The 17,854-nt window shown below is 37.3% G+C and overlaps 2 protein-coding genes across 2 annotated transcripts in view; one reads left to right on the plus strand and one right to left on the minus strand.

Moving 5' to 3' along the window:
* Window positions 1-8,176, minus strand: part of LOC143288142 (TBCC domain-containing protein 1-like) — a 31,743-nt gene extending 23,567 nt beyond the window's left edge. Inside the window, exons 1-7 of the mRNA XM_076596437.1 lie at window positions 8,131-8,176; window positions 5,834-6,021; window positions 5,443-5,504; window positions 4,733-4,795; window positions 3,350-3,450; window positions 1,943-2,051; window positions 1,361-1,424 (exon numbers count right to left, since the gene is read on the minus strand). Coding sequence (XP_076452552.1) covers window positions 1,361-1,424; window positions 1,943-2,051; window positions 3,350-3,450; window positions 4,733-4,795; window positions 5,443-5,504; window positions 5,834-5,929 — 495 coding nt within the window. The 5' untranslated portion in view covers window positions 5,930-6,021; window positions 8,131-8,176. The remainder of the gene's footprint in view (window positions 1-1,360; window positions 1,425-1,942; window positions 2,052-3,349; window positions 3,451-4,732; window positions 4,796-5,442; window positions 5,505-5,833; window positions 6,022-8,130) is intronic.
* A 110-nt stretch (window positions 8,177-8,286) lies between these two features.
* LOC143288518 (endoplasmic reticulum resident protein 29-like) lies at window positions 8,287-17,633 on the plus strand. The gene is made up of 4 exons (XM_076597100.1): window positions 8,287-8,411; window positions 10,748-10,886; window positions 11,697-11,861; window positions 12,893-17,633. Exons 1-4 carry the CDS (start codon window positions 8,295-8,297, stop codon window positions 13,219-13,221), a joined length of 750 nt encoding a protein of 249 aa, XP_076453215.1. The 5' UTR covers window positions 8,287-8,294; the 3' UTR covers window positions 13,222-17,633.
* The last annotated feature ends 221 nt before the right edge of the window (window positions 17,634-17,854 follow it).

Below are 17,854 nucleotides of genomic sequence, written 5' to 3' on the forward strand. Positions count from 1 at the left end.
CTGTTCATATTTATTTACATTATGATAAAGAGATGCCATGTATATGTGTGTTCCTATCATTATGGATATGTTCATAAGAAATATTTATGATAAATGTTATTGACATGGGAGAAATTATATTAAACAGAGCTAAGTTCAAATGAGTTATTGTAACGGCAGGTTGGATGGGCAGGATGACAGGTTGGGTGCGATTAGCATCTTTTTGAAGGCAACACTGACACTTTGCCATTCTTAGGTGTGTTTTTTTTTTCCATTGTTCCTGTTGGATGGGTCCAATCCTCTGCTGGTTGTGGCTGTGGGCTGGAGGGAGGTCTGCATGGTGCAGGACTGGCACTGTGTTCTGCTGGCTGTGGGCTGGAGGGAGGTCTGCATGGTGCAGGACTGGCACTGTGTTCTGCTGGCTGTGGGCTGGAGGGAGGTCTGCATGGTGCAGGACTGGCACTGTGTTCTGCTGGCTGTGGGCTGGAGGGAGGTCTGCATGGTGCAGGACTGGCACTGTGTTCTGCTGGCTGTGGGCTGGAGGGAGGTCTGCATGGTGCAGGACTAGCACTGTGCTCTGCTGGTTGTGGCTGTGGGCTGGAGGGAGGTCTGCATGGTGCAGGACTGGCACTGTGTTCTGCTGGCTGTGGGCTGGAGGGAGGTCTGCATGGTGCAGGACTGGCACTGTGCTCTGCTGGCTGTGGCTGTGGGCTGGAGGGAGGTCTGCATGGTGCAGGACTGGCACTGTGTTCTGTGGTGGTGGTGACGGCAATAGTGACGACGACAACAGCGTCTGCTGGAAGGACTTCGTCGCTGTGGTTGAGTTTAGTGCTGTCCCCCAACTTACTGTCTCCCTTATCCCATCCATTCCTGACCGCTGGTGTATTTTGGACTGCGGCAGCAGAGACCAAGCACTGCAGACTATATCTTTGAGTGTCTGTATGCGCCTGAGAGTTGTAGTCGTGACAGTATTGTTTTGTTTGTGTTGAATTTTGTGTTCGTAAATACCAAAATATAATTTTTGTTTGTTTTGAATAAATTTTATAATTTCAAGTGGATTTTGGTTGTTCCGACTGGTGCGGAGGGCTGACAGATTCGTCGTTGAATTTTTGTCATCGTTCGTCTGTCTGTCTGTCATTCTGTCAGCTGTAGCACGACGATGATAAATAATTCTTTCATTGCTTTATTTCAGTCATTTATCATATTCTCCAGGGCTTCAGCTTTCCATCATTAAAGTGCACAGTCATCTATTTCTTCTGCGTTCAGGGTCACACCCATATTTACAAGTGGGCTTTTATGTAAGCAACCCTTTTCACACCACCATTTAGGCAGCCACATTCTGTTCTGGGGAGGTGACAGTGAAGTATTAACTCCCACTCACCTTTGATCCCCTGGGTGTTGACCTGCCGTCCAGCTCTAGAGACGATGAGGTGTGCATCGGCCATCTGATCAGCTGTCAAGGAGCACTGTGCCACCGATGTCACCACAGTGGATTCTGTCCAATATCATCCCATACAGACCACAAAGTATGCATGCTGCAAGTTCAGAACAAGATGACCGTCAAAACAGAAACCAGAGCAGAAAACAGAAACCAGAACCTCAGCAACAAATCCTATTTCATCTTTTTCTTTCTTTCTTCGATTCATTAAAACGACCAACACCAATTTGCTGCTGTCATGGTTGACGCAAGCTGGGTATTTTCATGTTCCCATAACGCACCGAACGCTGACATAGATTACAGGATCTTGTACATGTGTATTTTATCTTTTGCATGTGTACACACACAAAGAGGGTCCAGGCACTAGCAGGTCTACACATATGTTGACCTGGGAGATCAGAAAAATCTCCACCCTTCACCCACCAGGTGCACCAAAACTGTGAATCGAACTCAGGAAACTCATGCCACAATCCAGCGCTCAAACCATGCAGCCACCACACCATGATGCAGCAAGGACAAGGATACTCTTCCCCTGCCACCAGCGAAGCTCGCAGTGATACACGGTACACCTGCTGGATGTACAGGAACAGCACAAACCTCAGTGTGTCCACGCTGTGCTGCATCCTTAACTGGTCTGCAACACCCAGTGAAAAGATATATATAGACATCCATGTATACCAAATACATCCTTAACTGGTCTGCAACACCCAGTGAAAAGATATATATAGACATCCATGTATACCAAATACATCCTTAACTGCTCTGCAACACCCAGTGAAAAGATATATAGACATCCATGATTTCCAAACACATCCTTAACTGATCTGCGAGACCTAGTGAAACTAGACATCCATGTATCCAAACACATCCTTAACTGGTCTGCAACACCCAGTGAAAAGATATATAGACATCCATGTATACCAAACACATCCTTAACTGGTCTGAAAGACCTAGTGAAAATAGACATCCATGTATACCAAACACATCCTTAACTGGTCTGCAAGACCTAGTGAAAATAGACATCCATGTATACCAAACACATCCTTAACTGGTCTGCAAGACCTAGTGAAAATAGACATCCATGTATACCAAACACGTCCTTAACTGGTCTGCAAGACCTAGTGAAAATAGACATCCATGTATACCAAGCACATCCTTAACTGGTCTGCAACACCCAGTGAAAAGATATATAGACATTCATGTATACCAAACACATCCATAACTGGTCTGAAAGACCTTGTGAAAATAGACATCCATGTATACCAAACACATCCTTAACTGGTCTGCAACATCCAGTGAAAAGATAATACAGTCATCCATCGTGGGATGACATACGAGGCATGGTAACCGTGCTTAGGCACCCAGCAAGAATCCGACCCCAACAGAGAAAGGAAAGACACGATCGACTGAGAGGTAGAGAAAAAAGTACGATTTGAGGGGGCAGTCGAATCCAGTACACAAAAGGTAAGAATACAATAAAATCAAGCTGCATGCACCAAAATAAGGCCAAATGAACATGCTTAATAGCCAAAAAAAGCACAAGACAAGACAGAGCATAAACCTGACAAGATGGCATCGAGAGCCTTGGCCAAAGGAATGATTCAACGCTTGTAGCTTTTGTAGGCATTTGACTGGCTAAGAGTGGACTGGGCAAGACAGGTCAATTTTCAGTTAGCCGCGCGAAATTTGGCCAAGCAGAACAAACCGAAAGGCCTAGTTTGCATCAGTCTGACATGGTACAGTATATGCCACCAGAAAGATGGATATGTTTAGGTTACATCTGGAAAACTGAATGATTACTCATTTTCGCTTGTTTAAAAAATTCTTTTTTCATCAGTTTCTGAATGACTATTAATCTTGTTTGTTTCTAAAATATTTTTTCTATTAGTTTAGCATATTGTATAAGATGAGATGCATATAATACTGTCTCACTCTTTTCTTCTTGACTTTCGACAGCAGCAAATCGTTCATCCCTGTCGGCCCTTTCAATTGGGGACAGGTCTGTCGTCAAGAAGTAACACATTTCAAAGTACCTGCAGAGAAGGAAAAGAAAGTGGATGATAGCAAAAATACATAAACCACAGCATGCAATATAAATTGCTTTGGCAACAAAGCAGAGAAAATGGTCCCCATGACCCCTTGTATTTTTAGATCAATTTTTAACTTGGCTTTGAGTTTCAATCATCTGAAAATTGCACAGTATCAAAACCGAAACAAACAAACAAACAAACAAGAACAAGAACACTAAGCAGCAGCAGCAGCAGCTCCTCCTCGTCGTCGTCGTCGTCTTCGTCGTCGTCATCGTCATCATGATGATGGTTGGCATACATTTTTTTTTTTTTTTTTTTCAATATTTGGATCCACCAATCTTACATCAAATGACTAGAAAAATCAGACTGGCTGCTGGCTGAAAAAAAGAGAGAAAGAAGAACTGAAGAAAGAACAAGAACAAATGAAAGAAAGAATAAAGAGAGAACAGAAAAAGGGGATTGACCAATATGGGAAAAAGAGGGAGGAGAATAAACAGATGGGCAGACACAAACTGAAAGAAAGAGAGGAAAAAAGAATATAAAGTTCAGTTTATTATCTCTTAAAACATGTAAAGAGAGGAAAAAAAGAATATAAAGTTCAGTTTATTATCTCTTAAAACATGTCCTTGTGTTGCTCATATCTCACAATACTAACATAATACATATAAATATATTCAAGAGGCATACAAGTATTCTATGAGATCACATATATATGGATATTGTACATATTTCATAACAAATACCAGTATGAAAAAAAAAATCTTGAGATAGATCTAACATTTTGCATATTTCAGAACAAGCAACACTAAATTAAAAACCAGAAAAATATGAAGAAGAAAATAACAACAAAAAAAACACACCACCACCCAAGAACAAGACAAAGATGGATGTGCGCAATAAACAAGACATGTACAGACTGAACCCACAGACACATTATCTATCCACACACCATAAACTGATTAATTAAAACACACATACACACACACACTTCCCATTAAACACAACCACACCAACTGCACACACTGCCCATCAAACACACCCACACACACATCTACAAAAACACACACCTACTACTGTATACACACTTCCATTCACACACACACGGATAACACACTCACGTCCATGCACAAGCATAATTCCACAGGCGCTGCAACATAAGCATTTACACACACACACCCATAGTGCAAACACACGCATGCACATACATGTACACATATACACATAACACAGTATGAACCAGTATGTCAGTATGTGTATGCACTCTCACATTAACAGATACACTTACACCCATGCCAAATCCTCTGTCAGGTGAAGTTTATTGCAGGCAATGTGTTTCCACACGGAGTAGCTGAAGAAAAGCAACACTCATAAAGTACTGAACTCAAAATGATTTCATCAAACAACAAAGCAAAGTGTTAGTGAACTTCAAAAACATTACTGCAGAGCCCACAAACACATATATGATCTCCAACAGAAGAAAATACCAAAAAATTACTATAAAATATGCCCATATTTCTGGAACACCACTCAAAGTAATATATTACTGGTATTACTCAAATCAGCAGACTGAATACTACATTCAAAGTAACATATTACTGGTATAAGTTTCTATTACTTAAATTAACAGACTGAATTATACAAAGTAATATATTAGTTATTTACTGGTCACACTCAGATTAGCAGACTTTGAATTAACAGATTACTGGTATTATCTATATGCTATTATTCAATACTATTTTTCAAATCAACAGACTTTAAATAATACATTCAAGGTATTATTAAAACAGACAATGAATAGTATTCATTGTGCGACAACAAAAAAGACTATTTAAGTATTTGTCTGATAACATAAAAAAATGAATATATGTGGTGCACATTCACACCACCGCTCACATAAGTGCACTCATATAACTATAAGTTATGCACCATCAACAAAGTGTGCTATAATTGCACTAACAAGGAAAATAAAACAAAAAAATAAAGAGAAATAATTACCTGAGCCTTGGAAATCCTGCGTTTCCTTTGTTCTTTGCATATATCACAATTTTCTTGATATTCTGTAACATAAAGAAAAACAAACGGACACACGATAATGACACATGCACACACACACTTACTTTTCTGTTTTTTAATGATAACTTATGCGGAAAAAAGTGACAACTCAAAAGATCAATCACAATATTCAAAAATGACAATCTGACATTCTAGACAACTTGTTGATCTTTCAGGACAATTGTTTCACCGTATGTCTAAAATAAAAAATAAAGATTAAAAAAATCTTTTTAAAAACCTCCTCCCCAGTCAGTTAAAAAAAAAACAACAACAACAAACAATAACTCTGCAGTCAATAATGTAGAGCAGCTAGTAGAATCAGAACTATTCTCACCGTAAAATTTAACCTAGGGTGAGGGGCGACAGGTAGAGCGCCATAACTGAAAGGTTCAGCCTTGACCCACAGTTCTACTCCCAGGTAAGACGACATTGTCAGGCTGGGAACCTGGTCTGTGGAATCACACCACACACTCCGTCACTGCAGTGATGTCACTTCCTTATCTCATCAATTCCATGTCAACCCTGAAACAGTATTTATAAAGCATGCTTTATGATCTATTCACGTAAAACTGTGTTCAAACAAGATGAAAAGTCTTCATGGCTCGCCTGCGATTCCTGCTGAATAACAACAAAACTGAAACTGCAAAGGGTTGGAGGGCATGGTCGGTTTCAGATTCGGATTCGGATGGTTTATTCAAAAAGGCCTTAGCCCCTTATGAAGGGGTGGTGTGTAAACTTATTTCGAAAACATTATGACATACAGTATATGATACAATAAAACAAAACAATACCTAGATTGATAATCAGGAACAACTAAATGACCAGATTTTGAATGCTTTGTATAGATAAGATGCAAACTGTCTGACTTCTTCTTCATGACGTGACGGCATAAGCAAAACTAGTTTAAACATAGAAGGCTGAGAGTAATATTTCTGGGGTATGAAATTATACCTTAGTTCACATAACTTTGGACAACAAAAAATGAAATGTAATTCGTTTTCTTCTGCATTTGTGCACAATGGACAAATAAGATCATGATCACTATGCTGCGTGTATTGAAAATGATGAATTGCAATATCTGAAAGCCCAAACCTAAATCTTGTCATAACATATTTTAAATGTTTTGCCAAATTCATGGATAAATAGGTTGGGACACAATGTAAAGAGTTGATCTGATAATTAATACACATGAAATCTATCACTTTCTTGCACATGAACATTCCATTCTTGCCATCTACAATCAATTTGTCTGGAGGGCATGGCGGGGACATAGGGAGTGGGGGCTGCCAGTACAACATTTAACGATCCAAATCGATTTTCCCTCACCATTAAAAACAATAGCTAGTTAAACTGAAAATTGTGTGCTGGAAACAGAGCATTTCTATCTTTAGCATTCCATCTCAATCAGCATTTTATGATTTTACAATCATAATATGCAAATTTTCCATTCTCTAAACAGAGACGCTGTCAGACATACTGAGACAGACAGAAACAGAGAAACACAGATGTTGAGTAAAAAAAATGAGCATTATAGTCACAAAATTCTTGATTTGCATGAATAAAGTTTTCATTTTCATGAATAATACTAAATGACACCATTTAGTCATTACTTTTGGATATAGTTTCAGACAGAACTGCTCAATTTTCCTGATTAACACTGCAGACATTTTGATCTCTCTCTGTGAATAATTTATATAATAAGTCTTGTTAATATCAATGGGATATGGTGGTTGGGAGATGGGGTAAATGGGAAGAGATATGGAGAGAAAGTGAGAGAATATGAATCACTAAATGATTTATTGTGGTTAAGCCTCTCTGACTCAATATGAGCTGATTCATATAATGCAAAAGTGCTATGAATGATGATCTAATATCTGTTATCATTATGACATTGTTTCAATGTCTCAAAACTAGTAAAATATAATTTTTATATATCAAAATAATGTATTTTAAAGAATATGATCATGATACCCGCACATAATACAGTCATGGTAGTTGACTGCTAAAGTAGTAATGATATAAGCTATTCTTTATATATATATATATATATATATATTAAGTGTTTGATGCTAAAGTGGTCATGATTCTATAATAAATCCAGAAGATGAATTCCTTTGGTACCGTTCGAACAAAGTTTGATTCTGCGTTCACTTGCTCCACTTTTGTTAGGGCCAAAAGTGAGCTTGAATATTATCTACAAGGATGTCAGAGCTACGCCACGAAGTACGTACTTGCCAAGCTCTACTTTTAATCCTGTGATCGTGGTTTGTTCCACATCCCATACTTTTCAATGTTAGTGTTTTGGTTCCCACACTATTCCTCAACATTGTTAGCGAGTCGTGTCCGTGATATTGGTCAGATGTCATATGGCATCCTACCTTCTTCTTCTTTACTTGATTTTAGCAAACAATGCAAAACATCAAATAAACTTGTGCAGGCCGCACAGTCAGTGAATGGCAGTTTTCTGTTTAAAATTATTTTCAGTTTCCCTGTTTACAGTCTTGGTACTGAATGTGTAAAGTTCAACAGCTGTCTCTGGCCTGTGATGTGATGAGTGGACTTAAGAAATTCTTCCAATACAAAGCAAATTATAATCTGAATAGTTCAAAACAAACCAAAAGTGTTTCAAACCTGTTAAAAGACGAAAGTAGAACAATCCCACGGCTCCTTCTTCCTGTCAAAACACGTCTCTCACGATCAACCAATGAAACAGAGCGAACGTGGATGCATCAAACATCACATCCGTTGCATATCAAACACGTCCAGTGATTGGGCCACATCATTACTCGGCAAGCATGGCAGGCAGAAACGTTGTTGCGGTAATCTGTACTCTTTTCATGCTGATTTTTGACCATTCCGGTGGAGAAATCGTCAAAGGATCAGTGAATCTAAATTCCGGGGTGTTTGATAAGGTATTGAGAGAATTTGTATTGGAGGTGCATGTTTACTTTAATCAAATTTTGAATGTGAATCAGGACTTGTAGTCTCCAACACACTCCGACAATGCCGATTGCAGACGATAGATTTAGTTGCCACTTCGGTTTGTTGGGTAATAGTGATCCGAGTTCGATCAGCAGCTGTGCAATCCAGTTTATAAAACTGAGCATTTAAAATTGTTTGTAAAATCGTGTAACATGTAGTGGGTAAACTTCGATGACTGGGTTGTTTAATTTGTTGTTGTTTTATTCGAAAGGTTCCTTTGTCGACCTGGCAATCGTTTTTGTCAGTGCTCTTTATACTGCACCTAGGTCACCAAACATTAACAAGGAAGCTAATGTAAAATAAAGTTCAAACTTAGTTAACCAGATACAGTGCTGCATACATGTAAAACATGTTTAAAAAAGTGAACAGACTTACAAGGTTAAAACTTAAAATTAAAGATTAATATTTTTTATTTTAGAATGATGATTACAGCACAGTTGAAAAAAGTCAGTTCTTTTGCATCCTCATCTCTCTCACCAACTGTAACAGAAAATGGCCCATTTTTATATTGATCATTGAGTTTATAACACTGATATTTCGGGGTTTTGTTCAATTGTTGTAGTTTTAAACACAAACTGATTGGTGGTGATAAAAAAAACTGATATGGTAATGTGTTAGCGATAAAATTATATTATATCCTAGTGTCAGCCCAGAAAAAAAAACATACATTCAGCCATTTTAGGATTAAGCCACCACTTCCCTGTTGACAGTCCATGACACTGGATGAAGAATTCTTTGCCACTAATTCGAAACACTCAAAATCGCTTCTGTTGTTCATCAGTCAAGTGACTTTAAAAAAAAATTAAAGTGCAAATGTGTTACTGATAAAAACAGTAGAAACAAAAGAAAAGTAAATTCCAATATTGTATTAGGAATAATTGCTTTAAACATATAAATTTTGTTTGCACAAATACTATTCGTGCACATGTAGGCATTCTAAAAGAAATTTTTTAACTAAAGCAGTTTTGTGTATTGATTTTTTTTATTTGTATGTAACTCTTTTCCTGATAACAATGATAATTAAATCATGTCTGTATATACTATATAGATATGAAAGTAAATTAATCAGTAGAGGGTTTAAGAAAATTTTTAGATAAAAAAAAAAATTCTTACACATAAAATTTTACCTATCAAATCTTTCACTGTGTGTGGGCACATGATCCTGTTGTATGCATAGTTATGTACCCACACACATGTTGTGAACACTATGCACACACACTGGTTTACGCATGCACGCATAGTATACACAGAATGGTACACACAGTATGATTGAATTGTCTGAAGAACAGTGTTTATATAATAACATGTATAATTTATAATTATTCCAATGAAGCGGGTGTTCATGAGGGAGAGATGAAAGTGATATATAATCTTTGATTTTTTTTATGTGTTTGTTGCCATGTTCAACTTGGAAATGTATAGAAATGGCAAACTTTTTTTTGTCTAATTTGATTGGGGATACATACAAAATGATACATACATACATACATACATATATATATATATATATATATAGAGAGAGAGAGAGAGAGAGTGGGGGAGGGGGAGATGTAAATCTTAAAATTTATCACCAGATCTTTGTTCAATGAAGAAGACTCCAGATCTTTTAGTTTTCATCCTCTCTGAACCCCCCTTGCTTTCCTCAGCCAGTCCCACACTAGCACTCTGCCTCCTCTCCTGCCCCTTTGACCAGAATGAACTTGATGTATACATGTGCCTGTGGTTGGTACTAAGGCCTGAATTTTGTATGTTTGAGCAGTTCGTGCCTATCCCTTTGGTTGACCAGAACAAAGTTGATGCATGTGCCTATGGCTGGTCCTAGGGCCAGGAGTTGTACATGTGTATTCAGATTGTGCATCTCCCTTTAAATGACTAGAATAAAGTTGATGCATACAGGTGCCTGTTGTCATTGTTTACGCCTGAGTTGTGTGTGTTTGTGTATATTGTGCCTATCCCTTTGGTTTGACCAGAACAAAGTTGATGTATACATATGCATACATACATACATATGTGTACATATATATATATATATATATATATATATATATATATATATATATATATATATGTGTGTGTGTGTGTGTGTGTGTGTGTGTGTGTGTGTGTGTGTGTAAGATTATGCCTGTTGTTGGTATTTAGGCCTGCATGGTGTATGTTTGATCAGATTGTGCCTATCCCATTGGTTTGACCAGAACAAAGCTGATGCATACATGTATACTGTTGCCTGTGCTTGGTGCTAAGGCCTGAGTTATGTGTGTGTGTACAGATCGTGGAGAAGCACCGTGCAGTGCTGGTGAAGTTTGACGAGACCTACCCCTATGGAGAGAAGCAGGACCAGTTTAAGAAGGTGGCTGAGGTGGCCGTCAGCCAGCCTGACCTGCTGGTGGCTGAGGTTCAGATTGCAGGTACAAACTTGTGGGAATGGATGAGTAATGTGTAATAATATATAATGTGAGAATATACTCTAGATGATTTACAATCAATGCATGAAATAATTATAATGGTAGAAGAGTAGAATAGATGATTTATAATGTATGATCATGATGTATAATATTGTAAGAATAGATTAATTATGATATCATACAATGTAACTTGTGAGAATAGATTCATTATGATTTCTGTATGATTTGTGTTTGGACCTTGCGTACTGAGTGCTTTTCTTTGGTTATATGCTGCATTCTCAGCAGTAATCTGTGTATATTCTCTTGCAGGCATGCACATCTGTAAACACATGCTGACAAACAAAGAGAACTGATCATACATTGTTTATAGCCCAGAGGATATCAGGGAATTAAGTTCAAGGGTTGCATGCACGTATGCACACTCACACACACATACATGCACACAGTGACATGTATAAAATTTATAAGGATGTAATTCATTGGTGTAATCATTTAAAAAGATCTGATGCCAAACATGTCTCACAGTGAGTGTGTACCAGATGATAAATCATTTTGAATTAGCTTAAACTTTGACAGTTTAGGTTTTTGTTAGTTTGGTGTCAGAGCTCGGTACATTGTGAGACTTGTGTTCTGAACTAAAATGCATTATTTAAGTTTTGCATTACCGAAAAAGACCAAAAACCACTTGTTATTAGTTTCATTTTGCTGGAATTAGTATAAAATATTGTTGTTGGTTGTTTTTTTTTTTTTTTTACATAGTTTTAGGGTATAATATATATATATTTCAGTAAACATTTTCTTTGTTTTGTGCAGACTATGGGGATAAGGACAATGCAGACCTGGCCGAGCGCTTCAACGTGAAGAAAGAGGACTTCCCTGTGTACAAGATATTCCTGCAAGGCACCAAAGACCCTATTCCTTATACTGGAGATGCTACCAATGCTGACAGCATCAAGAGATTCATCATGGAAAAATCTGGTTTGGTTTTTTTCTGAATCATAATGCCTGTTGCACAATACAGTGTCTCTTGTAAGCTGTTTTCATCACAATACTCTAAGTTTATGACAAAGCAGTTAATTTTTTTTTTTTTTCAGACTAATGAGACAATATGAGCAGCAGTCGAGACATATTACAGAGTTTCAATATGTTTTTTGCTTTGTCCTTTCTCATTTGAATTCGTTATGAAGCATCCCAACTTTGAGTGACATTAGAAATAGAAATGCAAGTTTTAAAGCAGCATCAAAATAAGTCTAGTGTAAGACACTGAAAGGTCTTATGCATTTTCCAGTCATTGTAGATGGCAGTGCCAGTTGCTTAAAACTCTTTTCTTTCTTCATAGATTTGGAATGATAAGGTGACACATGCCCATAAGCAGATACCATTTTGATTGTTTTGATGACAGAGTGGAACATTCCCACTGCTCATCCTTTTTGAGGATGCTGTTTCTGTTCTTTGGGTTAAAAGTGAAGGTGAACTTCAAGAATATTCTGCTGTTCAATTTCTTGATTCAACTTGATATTCATAACTTAAAATTGGATGGTATGTAATCTGAGAACTGGGTGGCATGTCAAATTGAATAGAGTCCATAGTATCTGCAGCAGTAGGATGCCATTGGGTTTGACCCATCTAATGTGTTTGATTTCAAATGTTTTGTCTGAGGCGAAATTCTGTGTTGAGTTGTTTAACTCACTCAGTACGGCCAGTCCTCTCTTCTCCTCTACACAGACCCCTCAGATGTCCAGTGGGTGTCTGAATGACCCAACCTTTAGCTTCCGTCGTCAGAATTGTGGTATTCTTTGTCAACATTCATGTCTTCAGTATAAGAGCCTTCCGCTTGCAATATTTTGATGATGGTAATTGGGGTGAAACGCTGTTAACGTCGTCTCTTTCGCCGTTCGTATGGAAAGAGTTAAGTGTTCAAATTTTGTTTTGATATTGTAATGTTATCTTGGTTTTTGGAACTATGTGTGTGACTGACATTAAAAGTGATCCTGGTTTACTGTTTTCAGGTCTGTGGCTGGGTTTGCCAGCATGTCTGGAGGAATTTGACAAACTGGTCAGCGAGTTTTTCAAGGCCAAAGAAGACCGCAACGCAATTCTGGAGAAAGCGGAGAAGGCTGCCACAGCTTTGACCAGGGAGGCGGATAAGGAGTCAGCAGAAGTTTACATCAAAACTATGAAAAAGATTTTAGACAAAGGGGACGAGTTTGTCACCACAGAAATAGAGCGTGTGGAGAAGTTGAAAGATGGGAAAGTCAGTGATAAAAAGAAAGAGCAGCTTGGAAAGAGGCTGAACATTTTAACTTCTTTTGATTTGCGTTTAAAAGATGAGTTGTAATGCTTCAGTTTTGTTTCTCTGATGTTAAGCAATTCTTCTGTGTCTTGTTGGATGCAATGTACTTTTGGGGGGTTCAGTTTTCTCCTGTTTTCTGTTTCCTGTACATCTGCTAACCTACATTACCTTAGGGAAATACAGATCCTGTATTATCATGGGGACAGTGATAGATCAGTGGAAATGTACTCTACAGGTGAAGTAGTTTGGGCTACACTTAGTTCACAAAAATTCTGTGCTTGTTCAACAGGGGTCCTTTCGGAGTCAAAGAATGGCTTGAGGAAATGTTAACTGACACTGACAGAACACATTAATTTTGAGACTTCAGCATACAAACCTGGTTGTGGCCATGTATGGAGAACTCAGAATGAGCAGTGTGGAAGCAATGCTACTGAAGCAATTATGGGTAGCAGAGAAAAAAGAGAAAGGAAAAAAATGTATACAGACATGTTCCTTTTGGTGTAGCTTTGACTTATTGCTTAAAAAAAAAATGCAAGGTTTATGCGCAGCTATGGACTAATTATACAGGGCTGCACTGCAGCAGAGTTTTATTTCTCTCCCTGGTGACTGGGCACCACTCACTGAACACATGTTCCAAGGACACTGGACACAGAAGGCAAAAGGGCCCCCAGAGCAATAATTTTCCCTGGCACTTTCCATTCATCAGTCATCTTCCCAGGGGTGTTTTTTTCTTTCTTGCTGTTTACTTTTTTGCTGTGGGTTTTTTGTTTGTTTTTTCTTCTTTTTATTCTTTTCTTTTTTTTTTCTTTTTCTTTTTTTTTTTTTTTTGCTTGCTGTTTGCTTTTTTTTGTGACCAAATTTGGCAACTGTCAGTATCCATATATATACTTTTGCTTCTTTCTTCCATTTTTGTTGTTGTTGTTTTTGTTTGTTCTTTTTCTTGTTGTATGTTTGAATGATATATTTCTTTAAGCAAAACAGACTCTGTCTGCCTTGGTGGTTGTAAACAATCTGGGATCAAGCGGTGAGTGTTGATGTCTTGCATGATTGGTATAAAGTATCATTTGGTCATTGTCTTTTCAGCATGTGAGTATGGCCATGAGATATGTTCTGATATATACTGAGGGAAGTGTTTTCGTCTAAATTATTTATCAAGTGATGTGAATCTGAGGATGTAGCAATGTGAAAATGAAAATGAATGGAGTCGACATAATTTGGTATCTTATCCCTCATACATAGTTCACACTCAGGCAGAACCCTTTTATCATTTCTGTCGTGTTGAGTTTTCTCTTTCTTCAAAAAGCATAGCGTACTTTAAATGTTTATTTTTCTCTTTCTTTTTCTGAAAGGATGCTGCTCTAGAAATTATGTATTTTGATATCAGTTGGAGAAAACAAGACATTAAGATTCAGTCTCGATAGTCTAAGTAGCAGCTGATCATGAAAATTTGTTGCTTACTGTTTCAGCAATGGATGAAATAGCTACAGGCATTTATCAGAATAACTACTGCTGGTCATGAAAATGTGTCTTTTTGTTACAGCAGTTGATGGTATCAGAATGATAATGAGAGTTCTTGTAGAGTTCCAACCCTTATGAGTTGTTGGTCACTGCAAGTTGTTGAGTCTGAAACTTTAGTACTAAAGGGGACTCGGTATCAGTCATACTGGGAAAAGTATTGCAGTGAAAAGTAAGGATTGTGTTGAGTCTGAAACTTTAATACTAAAGGGGACCCAGTATCAATCATACTGGGAAAAGTATTGTAGTGTACAATGCAGTAAAAAGTAAGGATTTTTTTTAAAACACATTTTTGTCGTGCTGATGTACATTTTATAAGATCTGTTTGTTTCCTCTATGGTTTAAAATGTTTTCAACTGGAGAATCAAAAAATTTTTTTTAAGAAATATAAGGTGAATAACATTCTCAAGTATAAGATGATTTTCTTTTAGTGACTGTCATTATTTTAATTGGTTAAAATAAATTTTATTGCTTCCAGATATGATCATATACAATCGGTGTGTGCAGTACTGGAACATTTTGACTTGAATATAATGTCAACCTGTAAAGTACTGAAATGTCTTGACCAAGTAGCTTTTGGCAAATATCTCATACTTGCACATCACTGTGATCATGTAAGTGGATTGAAATATGAATCAAAAGTATAATGGTTGCAGCTGCTGTATGCCCTTATTTATTTCATTATTATATCAAACAAAATCAAAAGATGTTTATTGTAAATCATTAGATATTCAGTGTAATTGATTGGACCTCCATATCAAATAGCCATTGTGGTATTTGAGATAGTTACTGTGAAATGTGATGGTGAATTATTGGACTTGACAGAAGACAGAACATACAAGACATAGGTCTTGAGCAAGCATTTAAAAATACAAAACAAAGCAGGAAGAAAATATGGAATAATGCCTAATGATGTTTTCTGGTCATGTTTGTGAACACGCACAATATTGGACTCAAAATAATGTTTAATAGTAATGCAACAGTTGTAATACTGTAAATTGTCAAATTGTTTTTTTCATAACACACATAAGAAGCAAGGCTCATATCACAATATTTTTTATGAGCACACATTTTCAGTGAAACAAAGGACTGTTGTATATGCCTACACTTGACACAAACTCTTCTGTTTTTCATTTGTGTCCAGTTTTCTGTTGGCATAAGAGTTTAGCCTGAAGACAGTCATTCTTTCTAGTGTCTTAGTCTCACAGCTGCAAGGACCATTATTACTGTTGATTATTTTTTGGTGTGTTTTTGTTTACAGTTTAAAAAAGAAGATTATTTACATTGTTTGTTGTTGTTAAGTATTGTTGATCTTTTTATAAAAAAAAAAGTTGTTGTTTTACAAACTTACAGTTCCATGATAATCGTTTTTTGTTGAAAAAAACCCCCCCAAAACATTTGCCAGTTTCATGCATAATGTTTCATGTGGTGGAAAATCACGTAAGAAAGTGAAGTGCAGTACTGTTCATGGATGTTACATGATATTAGTGGAAGGTGATTAAAGTTATGAAAAGAATGCAAGAGATCATGTCACCGATCATTTTTGCTTTGGAAATGACTTGTCTGTAACTCCACTCTGATGTGTGTATGGAGAGAGACCAAGAAATCTTCCCCCTTTTACCACCATCCCTCCGCAGAGAAATTGACAGCATAGGGATCTGTCCCTCTCCGGTTGAACACATTGAAACGAAAATCATTTGTGCCATATTCATTTGTGTATTTGGACAAACTACAGTTAAGATTCTTGGCTTAGTCTAAAGGTTTATTTCTGTGAGAACAGCCGAAGTTTCTTGAGAAAGATCCTTGTTATACAGTGACCTGTTCTGATCAGTAATGATTGCCTGTATTTAATGCAGAAAAAGCCTGTTTGGATAAAATTAACTCTCCTATGTAATTCCATTTTCTGCTCAAAATACATCCCAGTTTAATATAATTTTCTGCTCAATATACAATCTTGTTTATTTTGTCATTTACATGAGAGAAGTATTCAGAGCTGTGGTCATATCACTGAAAACTATGACTCTCATATTCTGTCTGCATTCTTTTGCCAGCCAATTTAAAAGAAAAAGTGGGGAAATAATGCATCAGGAAATAACAGTGCAGTCTGGTCAGAATTCCATGAATGCTTGCTTTGTAACTATTGTTGGTTTTTCAACGACGTTGTAAACAAAACAGTTTGATCAACTAACCATCAGCCGACCACCAGTTCAGCCAACATACCAACCAACCAACTTGCCCAAGTGAATTCACCTGGGAATATATACATATATGCATATTCTGGTAGCTCCATACTGGCCTTGACTTGTATGTATATTATACACCAGCATTTTTGTGTGGGTTTCAGAATAAGTGGTAAATAAGAACAAACAAAACCAAAACCATCCCTAAGAAAACAAAAACAGAAAATGAGCAATGCTGTCATATTCTTTCATGTGAAAGCAGCATACATGAGGAACCTCTGACCTACACCAAGGAACACCACCAAGGTCAACAGCATTGGATAACTTGACTTCAACACTGTAAGTTATAAATTGGCCATTAGACTGAACCTTCTGTAGTATTACCTTGTACACAGCAACTTCCAATAGCTCTTACCTGTTGGTACTGTAGCTAGGGTGCATGTTGTGTTGGACACGCTTGTTTGGGTTTCATCCATTGGTGGCTGTATTATTTTGTTATTTACACTCTGGGTTTAATAATGGAATTGGTTGTTTGTTTTTTTCTCTCAAAAAGTGGACCAAGCAGATGCTGCTTCGTCCTCAATTTTTAGAGTTCTGCTGAACTACAAACTGCTTGTAATTGGAGTTTTTTTTTGTAAAAATGTGTTCCATGTCTACTGCATGGCTGTTGTGAATGGATGTGTTTTTTTTTTAATAAATTTTTTGGTTAATTTTAATCAGTTTGTTCATGGAACTAGAAAATAAAACCAATTTCTTGCACAACATATTTCTGATAACTGTGTGTATGTGTGTGTGAGTATTGGGTGTGTGTGCTTGAGTGTGTGTATATGAATTTGTGTGTGTGTGCATGTGTGTGTAGGGGGTGTGTTTTGTTCCTTTGGACACAGTATTGTTCAATCTTCTTCCAGGAGACTGCCACTTCTGTAGCCTTGATGCTGGGTCCCTGGCGTTAAATGTGAGAGAGGAATAGAGACCAGAGGCCC

This window comes from Babylonia areolata, chromosome 12 (assembly GCF_041734735.1).
Source record: "Babylonia areolata isolate BAREFJ2019XMU chromosome 12, ASM4173473v1, whole genome shotgun sequence".
Classification (NCBI taxonomy): domain Eukaryota; kingdom Metazoa; phylum Mollusca; class Gastropoda; order Neogastropoda; family Buccinidae; genus Babylonia; species Babylonia areolata.

Bases quoted from the DNA above. Each gene is read 5' to 3' on its own strand.
- LOC143288518 (XM_076597100.1), top strand. From the start codon at position 8,295: ATGGCAGGCAGAAACGTTGTTGCGGTAATCTGTACTCTTTTCATGCTG. The intron at 8,412-10,747 runs GTATTGAGAGAA...GTGTGTGTACAG, and splicing joins ATTCCGGGGTGTTTGATAAG to ATCGTGGAGAAGCACCGTGC. The intron at 10,887-11,696 runs GTACAAACTTGT...TGTTTTGTGCAG, and splicing joins GGCTGAGGTTCAGATTGCAG to ACTATGGGGATAAGGACAAT.